Source organism: Pipra filicauda, unplaced genomic scaffold (assembly GCF_003945595.2).
Source record: "Pipra filicauda isolate LSUMZ 115617 unplaced genomic scaffold, ASM394559v2 scaffold335_size1511353_pilon, whole genome shotgun sequence".
Lineage (NCBI taxonomy): Eukaryota > Metazoa > Chordata > Aves > Passeriformes > Pipridae > Pipra > Pipra filicauda.
The window spans coordinates 1,296,681-1,310,645 of record NW_024104460.1 but is presented as its reverse complement, the minus strand read 5'-3'; the positions used below and the strand labels follow the sequence as shown (position 1 = coordinate 1,310,645).

Below are 13,965 nucleotides of genomic sequence, written 5' to 3'. Positions count from 1 at the left end.
GAAAGAAACCTTCCTATCCAACACCAACACACCCTTAAAAGTTTTAGTTTTATGTGGGAAGCTGCACTACAAGCAATACCTTTTACACCACGGGCTATGAACACTTGGGCTCCTGGACATCCTCAAGCCAGCAAGAGCTTCCTAAGCAGATGCCATGACAGCAGTGTTTCCCCTCTTGCTGCATGGGAAGTAAACCATGATTGGGGAAGAGAGTGAGCTGCTTCAGAAAAACCATGAACTGGGCAGCTGCTATCTTTAGTACATCTTTAACTTGATGTTATTTTCAGCTGTAGGCAGCATGTAAGAGAAAAAGAACCCAAGCAGTAGAGATTAAGCACAGTTTGACGCTCATGAAAGGATGCGTGCTAATAGCTGGGGTTGGCATTTGACTTGCATTTTGCTCTGCAAGCTTTCAACTTAAAGAGGATGTTCACTGAAGATTCTGAACAGGCTAATTTTGTTAAACTGAAGTTTAAATAAACAACACTACAAAAAGCAGCATTTTTCCTTTGCCCCTTATGGAGACATCTGCGCTGCAAATAAAGGAACACACACATTCTGCTTCACTCATCTGTTTCCTCATGTCACATGTTGGTTAAAGGTTATGATCCAAAGAAAGAGTACTTTCTTTTTCCTTGAGTTGCTAGTAGTAAACACACCAGAAGAAAGTTTCAGGTCAAGACTCAATATGCAGCCTGCCTGCAGGTTTCTCTTCCCCATGGCTCTGCTTTCCCCCCTCCAAAAAACACACTTTCTGTCTCTACTTTGTCCCTGTACCTGTACTCTCTCATACATGACCACAGCATCTATGACTTTAACCAGATTTTGCAGCAAACATCTTTCCTCAAGCATCATTTTCAACATGCCTCTTCGCTCTGCTGCCTTTCTTGCTTGCTACGATGTTACTGTGAAACTTCTGCTGTCTCTCGATCATCCTCCTTCAAACTGCCCTTTGCTATAGCGCCTATAAAACCTCATCAATGTTTAGATAATTGATGTACCAAGACTGTTACTCAATGCACAAGTCAGTATTATATCATAGGTTCCTTGTGATCCCTCATCTGCAGCCACCTGTTGTCTTGGGTTATACAGAAACACATGTTCTTCCTCAACAAGGCCATTTTGGTTTGTTTTTTTCCCCTGCTCCTACTGCACCTGGCACAACAAGGTCTTGGATCCAAAGCTTAAGAGCCTCAACTGCTATAGCAGTACAAACAACAAATATGAAAGAATGAGTCATGCTGTCAAAATTGTTTTGTGTTTAAGGCAGAACTGGTCAAAAACTTTTGCTTGGCAGGTTGTGGAGGCTGGCCTGCCGTGGAAAACAGGAGATGCAGGTTCTTGTTCTATCTGTCCCCATGTTTCAGGCTTTTGCTAAAATATTTCAATTTTAGGCTCTTCAGTTAAAGATAGAATTTTCCCTAAATACATGAATTTAGTCACAAGTTCAGTTTGTGGTTGGGCCAGGATCAGACACAAGACAAAAATATTTTGAAATGCCTGCAATTGCTGAAGTACCCATTCAGGTCTGCTCAGTTTGATGTGCAGGTTTCTAATCTCTCACTGACATGAAGTCCTCCAAGTAACACTTAAAACTAAAGTGTGACACTAGCTGGCTAGCAGGAGATCCTGTCCCACAGAGCAACAGTCTGGTTTCAGCAAGAGACACTCTTCTCTGCGGCTGTCCAGGCACAGGCACTGACATTCAGTCACTGTAGGTTACCATGACAGATGACAGTCTCCAGCAAAGCAGGCTACTAAGAGTACTTTGAACTGTACTTATTTCCTACTGAACAGCAGCCCAAGCATGATGACTACTTACTTATTTTCCAAGGGGGCTGCCAACTGCATGATACCTAAAAGCAATCAAAAATAAAAATTACCCCTCACATTGCTCCAAGGTGTCAACTGTGGTCAAATACTTCACAGTCACAGATCAGTTTTGTACCGCAAGAATAAAGCCTCTCTATGCCTGAGACAGAGCTTTTGGGGAGGGGAAGTGCAGAACAACTGTCCCTGTTCCCACAGGAACCAACTTCTGTCTTTTCTCAGCTCTAGGCACCCTGTTGGAATGGATTTTCTCTAACCTGTAAACTGAGAACCACCTATGTTTACAAAATGAACCATTAGCACTGCAACTCTATGGACTATTCCAGACTGCTCAACAACAGTAAGAGTAAGGGCTTTGTGATAGCCTGTAGAACCTCACATCAGTGGTGTGGGGCTGAGTTTGCCTGCCTGCCCCTTGGAAGAAGGGAAAAAACAAAACTCAGCTCCCCCCCCCCCATAAAAAAACATGCAGGAAGGGGAGGAATCATTCATTTCCCAGGCTAATTGTAAAGGAAAAAGACAGATACAAGTAACTGTGAGAACTTCACCACAATCCTGGGACCCTGGCAAAGGGAAACCAGCCAGATGACATGCTGGCAAAACGATCAAAGGAGCGCAGTAAATGCAAGTCATCTGGTAACAACAATGTAGCACTGACCAGAGGCCTGGACATAACAGAGAAACACAGCTAAAAATATATAGTCCCTGTTATCAACTCCATGCGTGAACAATTATTTCCATCCAGGCATTTATATGCTGTTTACTGTGCTCTGCCATTCAAGATACTACGCAAATGCTTGCTACACAAATCCAGCCTTTATTTGTACTTCATCTGCTATAAAAAACATATCTGTGATTTGATATACTGCTGTATCACACTGAGAACATATAAATATGTTAGAAAAGAGGGATGGGAGCTGACTCTGCTCCAATTTCATGGTACTGAGGGCAAAACCAGTAATTTTTTTCTGTGTGCATTCAGCACCTAGCACAATGGAGCCTCAGTCCAGGGCTGCAAGTCCTATGCTCTACGATGCAAATAATTAATCATTTAACATTCCCAGACCTCTGCAAGACTTCCAGCATTTAAAAATAACTTAAAAATTCTGGCTAGGTCTCCAAAAGTGCCTAGGTCAGTTAGGGTTGAGGGCACCAAAGAGTCTTTAAAAAAAAAAATCAGTAGTGCTAATTCCTCATCTCCAACAAAAGCACACAGGAGAAGAAAAAAAAGCCTAATAATCTGTTAAGCCTTTTCTCTTAGCCATTACAGCAGAGCAGTAACACTGTCCTTGTATGTGCTACCAAAGAATACAAGAGAAGCTTTGAAAAGAGTCCCTTTGCAGTCAGCTTTACCCAGATCAGAGCTCTGGACAGCAAGCTCAAGTGCATTGATGCAGCTCACAGGCGCTGCCGGGGTTGACACCAGAAGAAGGCATAGAGCCGCTTAATTAATTGCTCCCTTTCTGTAACTGTATTTTGCTCTGTCCAGTTCTCTGGGAAAATCTGAGAGCTTAATGTGGAGGCCAAGAGAATACCCATGGCACTCCCTCTAGCACACTGAAATGTGGCAAAAGCCAGGGCCCGTCCTGCAAAACCCATGAGCTTGCTCATCCCAGCCCAGCAAAGGGCTCAGCCACTTTCCACTACAGGCTCACAGGAGTGCCTTTGGACACTGAAGCAGCACCTGGCAGCATTGTTGGAGCACAGCCGTCCTTCACACGGACGGTCACTCGGTGGAGGCTCATTTTTGCACAGACTGTTCTTGTGTTCTCCACCCTATGGACACCCAGGAAGGGAGAAACTTCCCCTTTCCACCTTTATTTCACATGCTACTGAAACAGTCTTCTGAAGTAGCCACCTCTCTCCCTTTGGGAGCTTTCTGCCACGCACAATGAAAGCTCATTTCATTTGAGTTCGTTGACAATTCATTATAGAGGCAGTGATAGAAACCAATAGAGAAGTAATAAGTATCCATGCCCAAAGCTGCTTCAAATCGTTCTTTTAATTAAACTCCTGCAATGTTTGTAGGCCTCACAGTCTCTGCCTTACTGGCAATTTTTATGCTGCAATGCAAATAGAATTAATTGTGTCGACGGTTCCCAAGCCAGGAATGGATTGTGCTCCTTTTCTGAGCCAGGACTCCACACTGCTACCGAGGTAATAAAGACTTATTTGTGCTGTCGAACCAAGGGGATATAACTCTGAACAAGGCAATTAATCAAGAAGATGCAATCCCTGCACAGTCAGCTTACAGCTCATGCCGAGGTCACAACACCACAGCAGTGACACAGCTGGAGGCAGAAGCTGGTTGCTGTGACTCAGGGCTAAGCACTAAACCACACCAGTACACACAGGGAGCAAAGATGTTTTTCAAAACTTAATCATCACAGTGACTCCTAGAGTAAGCCATAGAAATACATTACCAACATGGCAGGGGGGAACAATTCACTTGGGGTGAGAGTGGTGCCCTTGCTGTTACCCCAAAGTACTACAGGTGTCTGCATATACACAAATAATAGTGATTACTCTGACAAGGTCTGCAGTGAAGAGTTAAGCTGAACAGTGACTTGTGCAAAATCCCATCTCTGGCCATGCTAAATGAACACAGCATGTGACCCTTGTATATTCCCCTACACCATGATCCACCAACCTCTCCCGGCCATACACACGCTAAAATCCAGGTTGCAAGAAAATCTAGAAATAATTCTAACCCAAGGACAAAACAACAGATGATGTCAGCGGAGGAGGAAAGAACAGCAAGGTGACCCTAAAGCCAAGGAGTTTAGCTTTGTCAACCCACTGTCCTTTCCCTTAGGAAGGGAAGAAGTTAATAAAGTGAGCCATCTGATTTAATTCCACTCTGTTCCAGCATGACCATATTAATTCTGAGCATGGAGGACCTGCCTCCTCCGTTGAAATAAGCAGATGACTTTGCTCAGCTGCCAGGAGACACTGGTTGGCTGCAGTGCTTGACCCAAGCACGACTGGGATTGTTCAGGGATGCTGAAATTTATATGTTGAAAGATGTTCTGGCCCACTGCAAAAAACCACACACACACACACAGACAGCCATTCAAACACACCAATCCAATGTCTCCAGGGTCTAGTTTTTGGAGGAGCTGGAAACCCAGAGCTCCTAATGATGCTAGAGAGGTACAGGTGCCCAGCAGTTTGGAGAAGAGGCAGAATACTGTACAGAATATCTACCTAGAGCTGGGTAGACTGTGTTAAAATAAACCCCAGACCATCAGAGTTGGACAGAAATACCTGTTTTTTAACCTCAATGGAAAAATAATACTCCCTTTTCTATTGTTTGGTGGTTTGGATTCTGCCCAATGAAAGTGAATTTGTTTCTGTTGAAAAGGTAGCAGAAACTGAACTGAACTGAAACTTCTAAAAAAGAAGTTTTAAAAACTCCTCATAGGACATGCCATTTCTGTCTGCCGTCTGGGGAAATGGAGGTGAGAAAAGCTGCATTTTGACAAGGCCTTTTGTAGCAGTATGTGAGAATTAGGCCTGGGCAGCAGAGCTGGTGTGCTGAGTGCTAAGGTTTCAAAAGATGGGACTGTACTTCCTTTTGTAAGCATCCAAAAATAGATACATAAATTAAAAAAAAAAAGCTGTCTAAGTTCCCAGACAGAGACTGGGAAGTGCCAACTTCCCCCCCAACCAGTCAGACTGAAGCAATGCAGCAGTTTCCCTCGCTGCAATCTCCAAAGGGCAGGGACCCACAATGCCTGAGAGGCTGCATGTGCACAGCACTCTTCTGCCACAGTCCAGGACCACCTCTCCCCTTGTCATAGCCTCTGCACCACTTCCAGTAGCAAAATACAGAAGATGGGACAAAAATCCTCCCTAGGTAATCCACCTCTGCTTGAAAATGATCCAGGCACACTTGAGTAATTAACAACAACATGACCCATATACCCTAATTATCTGGCAAAGCACCCAGAATTTTGTTTATTAAACCCCAGAGCAGAGCTAGCCTACAGATGGCAGGAGAATAGGGGAAAATCGAGACAAAGGACATAAGTGTTACTCAGAGACATACAAGTTGTCTGCTCCAGGCTCAAAGACCACATCAGCCTGGGTCCTCCACCCTCTTATGCAACACTGTTTTACTTTATTCTCAGTGGAGTCTTGTTTTGTCCTAGTGTTGATATTATTATTTCTAATTAAGTCAATAAAATGACTGATTAGCAATGAAAACTCAAGCTGGGTTGATGAAAGCCACCAAAGTAGTTGAACATTTATTCAAATAACCATTTCCTATGCTCTAGCTAACAGAGATATTCTACAAAGAGGTACATAAAATGTTTCAAAGATTTAAATAAAACAGAGAGAAAAGACGTTCTTCAAAACTTAATCATCCCTGTGACTCCTACTCTAAGCCATAAAAATACATTACCAACATGGCAGGGGGGGAAACAATTGGGTTAAATCTTTTTCCTTTCAAAGTGGAAAACCCCCATGTTCTCTGAAAACTGCTTTTTAACACCCATGAAAAATATATTTTCTTTAATTTTTGTTTTTCAGATGAACATGGATTTTATGAACTCTGCAAAAAAGAATCACAACAAGAAAATGCATTGGTGGGTGCATTAATGTACAAAAAGAGTCACGGTTTAGGTCACATTCCAAAGTTTGGGTGTAACTACTTAAAACCTCCAAGGCCTACAATTCTACAGTAACTAAACAAAGTAAGTAACTGCACAAAAAAATTTCTTAAATCTGTATTAAATAGATCTAGCCTTATTCTACCGCAGCACGACGACAGCAAATTGGAGAATTTTAGGGCACGCACTAATAGATTTGTGCATCTATTTTAAGGAAAGCTGTGGGAGCAAATAGGGATGAAGTTGTCTAATTTCACATCTCATCCTAAAGCCACTTCTCAGGGCATAGAGGCTCCCTGAGTAGCAGGAGCTGCAGCCTGGACACAAGGCACGTTCATGCTCTTGTAAGCCATCAAGTTTGCTACAGAGCCAGGAGCCACTGATGGTCAGCTGAGCTGCAGTGAGAGGCCACCCGAAGCTTCTTGCTCGCCTCAGTTACAAAGTAAAACAAGTTTGCAGAAGCAACCATGAATGTGGCTACTACAGCACGGGAACATGCGGGCAGAGGGTTATAACAGCCCTATTGTAACTCACAAAGCCACAGCTTCTTAAGCCCTTGCAGCTCTCGTGGTGGTGTCTGGGCACACGGATGAAGCTGAGCTGCAAGGCCCTACACAAACGTGGATGCTGGGCTCTTCTGACACAGTTCCTACAGTACCTACTACTGCTTGGAATAGGGATGACAAGATATTCAGAGAAGGAAAAGGGACTGAGCACTGGATTCAAGACAGAAATATGATGCTTTTGCTTAGCTTCCTTGTAAAAGGAGGACCAAAAATCTCAGCTGATGACATCTTTCACCAGACGAGTATACAACCTGTTCTTCTGTTGCTACCTGCATTTCATTTTTACAGCCAGCAGATAAAATGAAGAACACATAGTCCAAGACTGCTGGGATTGTATTCAGCCCCTCCATATGTGGATCCCAGCACATGTCTGACCTGCAGATACTGTCAGCACATGCTCACCGTGCTTCTTGCAAGTCAATTACCTGCTTCCCTTCCAAAAAAAGTGGAGGGGAAAAAAGGACCAACAGCATATCCATGCAGACTGTAAAGCTCCAACCAGCCAAGCAACCCTAGACTCACTGTTGTACCTACAAAGTTCATGTATTTGGCCTCCCAGTAATACGAAGTCATTAACAATCACTGCAGCAGTCATGAACCAGACTGAAGCACGCGGTAATTGATTAAAACCAGACATGTCACACTTGCTTTTTATAGATCCAATTAAGTGTCAGCCTAATTAATGGAAGTTAGTGCGCTAATTATAAGAGTCTGCATTATGAGTCAGACTCAAACAAATGTTGTGCAAGAAATGTCAGAGATTTTTTTCAGACATCCAAGATAAATAATTACACTTATTTTTGTTGCTTCTTAGCAACAGGAATGTTATACAACTGGACATCATTCCTGCAGCTGCATTCAGAAGTGTTTAAAATTGTACAATGTAGAGCAAATATTTGCTTAAAGACAATGCAATCTGTTTCATCATTAGCAAGTCATTTTGGAATCAAATTTTAAAACTGTGTTTGCCAGACTGCTGAAAATGAAGCCTCTTTTATGGAAGGCAGCCTCAAACCCATCGCTTTTGAGCTCTGCAGTGTTTTCTTGAACACCAACCGAAAATGACAGCACTCTCTCTTTCATTCTCCATCTCCTCCATGCTTTGAAATGCACTAAAGTACTGACGTATTACAAGTGAAATCAGTGGGACTTACGTACCTTTTGCAATCAAAAGAAAATTCACCGAGTTCAGCTCTCCACAAACTCAAGGAGACCCAGCAAAAATGGCCTGAGTGATTGTGATTTTTTTTTTAGAGCCTCTCTGCAACCAGCAAAACCAGTTGCAGGACTGCAGAGAATATGTGGATTTGGCAGAACAGCAGCAAAATACATGATGATTTAGAAATCAAGGGAATTTGCTTGAGGAGAGGGGGATTAATTATGTCGCAACTAAACCAAGTTTGATAGCTAGGCATTAACAGGAAGAAATCAGCATGAAAGGCTGAGATTTTGTTAGTAGAAAAATACAGCTCCTGGGGATGTTGAACTGAAACTGAACTAGAGAGAGAAATCATCAAGGTGGTCTTATGCACGAGATAGGTGGAGATGAAAATGAGAATGAAGCCAAGAAAAAACTTAGAAGGAGAAAATAACTCAGGAGGTCATTGGTCCAGTCTGCTGGACCCCAAAGCAGGGTCAGCAAGAAGGCCAGACCAAGCTGCTCAAAGCTCCATCTAGCTGTGTCTCTGATGAACAGTACAGAGTTTCTCTCAGCAATCTTTTCCAATGCTTGACAGATTTCTTCATGATTTTTTTTCCCCACCTATATCCACTCAGAACTTCTCATTTCAGTTTATCCCCATTGTCTCTCATCCTCCTGTTGTTCATCATTGCAAAGAGTGGGCTTGTCTTCTTGATAATCTCCTTGCAGGTCCTAGCAGGCTGCTATTAGCTTGCCCCTCCCATTTGCAGGGAACTTCAAGAGAACGTGAGATGAACGAGAGAGCAGAAACCTAGTGAAGGCCTTAAAAGGGAAAAGAAACAGAGCTAGGGAGGGCAAGGAACGTGGAGATAACTTATTCTGCAATTTAAGGAGAGGATAGTTTCCAGAGCTTCTAGGAAAAGAAATTTTATTTAAGCTCATGATGCAAAAGGCAGAACAGACAGTGCCTGGGATGAAAAGTTGCACAAGGAAAAAACACTGATGTAAACAGCATAAGCAAGAGGGGCTGAAAGGAGAGGAGCAGGTACAGCTTGTGGGAAGTGCAGATGGGTGAAAGGAGAAACAAAACAAGAACAAAAAGATAACTATAGCCAGTGAGCTGTACTTCTTGACAACAATTGGCTTTGGCTGTCTCCAGTATGCCTCTGAGTCATCTTCAGCTGTCACAGACCCTCCAGTCCAGTTCAGGTCCCCCAAAGGGCCTTTATCCTCACTGGAGGATCGAGGGGGGCAAAGAAATACCACACAGACTTCACAGCAAACCAATGACATTTAAAACCAGATATCAGGACACACACAATCCTACAGACTTTTACCACACACATTGGTTACTGACTCATTTGCGACTGAGGAGACTAAAGCGGAGAGCTGTATCACTGAATAAAGACTTTTCTGGAGACCTTAAAAAGCCCATAGATTTACAGCAGCTGACAATGATTCAGACACCCTGAGCAGACAACCTAGATGCCGTCACCGCAAAGATGAAGCACAATGAAATGAGAAGTTGTGCCAACTAGGCTGTTCGTGTCACACTGAAAGACGAGATGAACTTCTCTGACCTTGCCTTCAATAACAAGCACAGCAGACAGTCAATAAACGCAGGAACATCTCTCTCCCCACTTTCCTCAAAAAAAAAAAAACCTCACAAACTATAAATGGCTCCGTGTTCTCTCCTGTCATCAGGAATAACACCCCAAAAAGCCCCACCGTGAAATGGAGCCCTGAGCCCTGGACAACATGCAGGCATGGGCACTCACCCTGTAGTCTGCAAGGACATGGAAAATGTGATTCCAGACACATTTGGTCAGTCTTTTCCATATCTCCCCTTCCCAGTCTTTTCCAACCGCAGCTTGGAGGTTGCTCATGAGCTCTGTAAATCTAAAAGCTAACCTCGAAGAGACATGACTGTCTACTTGACCTTCTGTTCCCTACTACATACAGCCCCCATGGACAAATTCCTAGTTGCCTCTCATACCTACCTGCTCCACCTCTGGTTTCCAACAGACTTTCTGCAGGATCTGTCTCTGTGCTCCCCATGTCCTACAAAAAGTCACAAAAGGATTTGGGCCAAGACTGGATGGGGAAGGCTCTCCCCAGCATTTCCATCTTGGTCTCCTCCCACGAATTCTCAGGGACCAGGTGATCTTGAGAGCCTTAAGACTGCAACAAGTCAACATTTTATTTAAGACAAAAGGAATTTTTGAAGAATAGATCCTTCTCTGGGCATGATGAATTTAACCTGGCTAAAGCAAAGGATGAATTTCAAGGAATCAAATCCAAAACAGATAAATCTTTACTGTTTTGCCTGCTTTGTTTATTGGGAAGATCAGAATACTTCTGTTTTGGGGGAGAAGACTCCCACATTTTACTACTCTGAAAGCATCATCACACCTTCATTTGCCAAGCAGCTCTGGTTACTATCATGCATTTACATTTTTTAACCACATAGGAGTCCCATTCACAGAGTAAAACCCAACCAGAGATAAAATCTTCACAGCATCCTGAGGGTTTCACAGCATCTCGCCCCTCTACTCTGTCCTCGTGAGACCTCACCTGCATCCACTTCTGGGCCCCCCCAACGTAAGAGGACACAGACCTGTTGCAGTGAGTCCAAAGTAAGCCACAAAGATGCTCAGAGGGCTGGAGCACCTCTGCAATAGACACAGGCTGAGAGAGTTGGGGTTCTTCAGCCTGAGAAGAAAAGGCTCTGGGGAGAACTCAGAGCCCCTTCCAGTACCTGAAGGGGCTAAAAGATAGCTGGAGAGGGACTTTTGACAAGAGCATGAAGTGATGGAACAAGGAGGAATGGCTTTAAACTGAAAGAGGGTAGGTTTAAATTAGATATTGGGAAGAAATTCTTTACTGTGAGGGTGGTGAGGCACTGCAACAGGTTGCCCAGAAAAGTTGTTGATTCCCCATTCCTGGAAGTGTTCAAGGCCAGATTGGATGGGGCTTTGAGAAACCTGAACTAGTGAAAGTATCCCTGCTCATGGCAGAGAAGTTGGATCTTTAAGGTCCCTTCCAACCCAAACCATTCTAGAATTCTGTGCTCTAGGGGGTCTCACAGCATCTAGAGAGTTAATGATGTATTCACTATGGTGCTTTTGCATCTAGAAGAGCTTCATCTATTTTTGAAGACTGAAGGGATTTAATATCACTTGAGCTGTAGGCCTCAAACACTCAGTGTACTTAAATAAAAACTAAAAGGAGCAGGTTCCCAGAACAGTTATGTCAATTATGAATAAAGATAGCTTATCTAAATTTAGATGGCCCTGGACCCATTTAAAATGCCCATAAGAACAACACACTACTGTAAAATAGGACCATGAAGTACTGCATACTGAAGAGCATTGATTTTTTATTTATCCATCCTTAAAGAACAAGGTGCATCTGAGTGATAGCAGTGGAAAAAATATTTACCACACAGGTCTTTCATCTGCCCAGTTCAGCTTTCTGCTCCATCACAGAGCAGGCTGTGTACTATTTAAAGGGAGAGCGAGATTGTATTTCAAGTTAATCATTAGAATCTATATTCTTTCTTTGGACTTATTTGATTTGTGGAATTACATCTTTCAATATAGGTCACAGCGCAGGACAGTCAATTAAGTCTAACACATACAAATGCACATCATCCCATCTTCTTCCAGGGATACAAAAACTCCACCCCCCTTACAGTTAAATAAATCTCTTCATTATTAACTTTCCCCAGCTAATGTCTGAGATGACACATAAGTCGTTGGCTGTCAAGTGACCTGTGCTTTTGTCACAGCAGACGGAGCACAGGAAATATCCTGTCCTTTGAGAACCTTTAGCTTGAGTATTCAGCATATCACAGACACTGAGGTGGTCTGAGAAGAGACAGCGTCTCTCGGAAAGAACAAGCTGAGTAGAAAAGAGCTTTCTGAAGAAGTTCACACGTTTTGATTTATAAACAAAACTTGCCCTTTGAGCAATTTCACTTCAGCTATTTACCAGCAGCCAATTAAACTGTGCAACAGTGACTAGATAATAAACCCCATTAGTTCTCAACACTGGATACGAGGCAAGAACAGCAAATACTAAGACTATTAGAAATACAGAACATCCATGTGAAAAGGCAGATCTTTCAAGGTCACATTTTCTAAAGCTAGGATTTTATCCCTCCCACCTTCAGATTTCCACTGGACAGTAACAAATCACTTTAAAAGTGATTTTGAAGTAAATACAAGTGCATGAGGAACCCCCTTGGCACGTGGCAAACAACTGCAGTGCTACCTGACTGAGATCTGATCTCTGATAGGCTTTATCAGCCACTCAGCTGGTAAGCAGTGATTTGGCTGAAGTACCATGTCTGAGGAGAACCCGCACTGCAAGTGCTCAGAAAAATGTGCCTTCATATAGGGGACTGTGCTGATTTCACTCCCGCTGTTCAATGTACTCATGTAGTTAATTTATTGGGAAAATGCAGTGTAGGGGAAGACCAACCCTCTTAATCAAAGGGAACTGACAGACTGACACTTTCACCCTTAACAATCTTAGTGAAACATTAAATCTTAAGGGTAATTTATTAATCAAAGTCAGTGTTAGTTATTTTACTGTGATCACTTTAGTAGCTAGAATGAAAAAAAATTAAATTTAAGGAATGAGTTTTTTTACGATGAAGGTGGTGAAGCACTGGAACAGGTTACCCAGAGAGGAGGTACATGCCATGTCTGGAAACATTCAAGGGCAGGTTGGATGGAGCTTTGAGCAAGCTGATCAAGTTGAAGACAACCCCGCTCATTGCAGGGGGCTTGGAACAGATGATCTTTAAAGGTCCCTTCCAAGCCAAACTGTTCTCATTTTATTTTATGATAAAGTATCAAGTGTGAAAACCATGACACAAAAGAAATGACAATAGAAGGAAGAAACACAACAGAAAGACTGAAGAAGACATAAATAGGAAGCTTGGGGGGGGGAAAAGGAGAAAACAGAAAAGGATGTTATAGCTAAAATGAAAAAGATTTTCTTGCTGAGACATGCCAGACATAAGCAATAACAAAAAGACCCTTAAGGTGTCTAGCAGTGACTAGCAATAATCCTACAGTCATTCCCATGAAGATTACATCTCCATCCAATGTTCCCAAGCATGGCAAGCAGAAAGAGACTCCTAGTATTCAAAAATGGTTCATAGCTCAGAATTAAAAAGCCATTTAATTTTCCCCTGCCTGGGCTGGCCTCTCACACCATCATTCAGCCACTGTCACTCAATTCATTTCTGGCACATACATGACAGATATCTAATGGATACCAACAGGGCAAAACCACCAACTGGGAAAATCCCAGAGATCAAGACAAAAACTTGTCATTTTGCTCACCCTGCCATCACTTCCAAATGGAGCTGGCCAGAAACCGTCAGGAAGGCAGGCACATTGAAGAAATGGGTCTTTTCCGCAGATTCTCTTACCTCACTTGATGCCTGTAAGCCAAAAAATGAGCAAGAAGTCAAACTATTAGTGTTCAAATAAAAAGCTCAGCTCCCAGCTTATTTTCCCTTTTTTTCAAAGCATTGATTTTCACTTTCCTACCAAGGTTAACATGGAGGAGGAAGGGAAGAATATCATTTGGAGTTTGAAGCTTCATAGAGCATTGCCTTCAAAATTCAATTACAAGCCTGATGAGAAAGCGAAGAAGTGTTTTCTGTGTCAGTCACACTGACTTTTAGCAAAAACTTTTAAAATCAGTGTTACTTTCTTTTCATGGGCAAATGAATTTGTTTCCATTGGAAAAAGACAAACACTAATAAAAAAAAATGGAATGCAATATCCTCTTA

The 13,965-nt window shown here is 42.7% G+C and overlaps 1 protein-coding gene across 2 annotated transcripts in view; it reads right to left on the bottom strand.

The window, feature by feature from the left end:
* The window catches only part of NARS2 (asparaginyl-tRNA synthetase 2, mitochondrial), a 52,519-nt gene that overhangs the window by 21,605 nt on the left and 16,949 nt on the right, over positions 1 to 13,965 (bottom strand). For both annotated transcript variants that reach the window (XM_027741623.2, XM_027741624.2), the window contains exon 6: positions 13,511 to 13,611. In XM_027741623.2, coding sequence (XP_027597424.2) covers positions 13,511 to 13,611 — 101 coding nt within the window. The remainder of the gene's footprint in view (positions 1 to 13,510; positions 13,612 to 13,965) is intronic.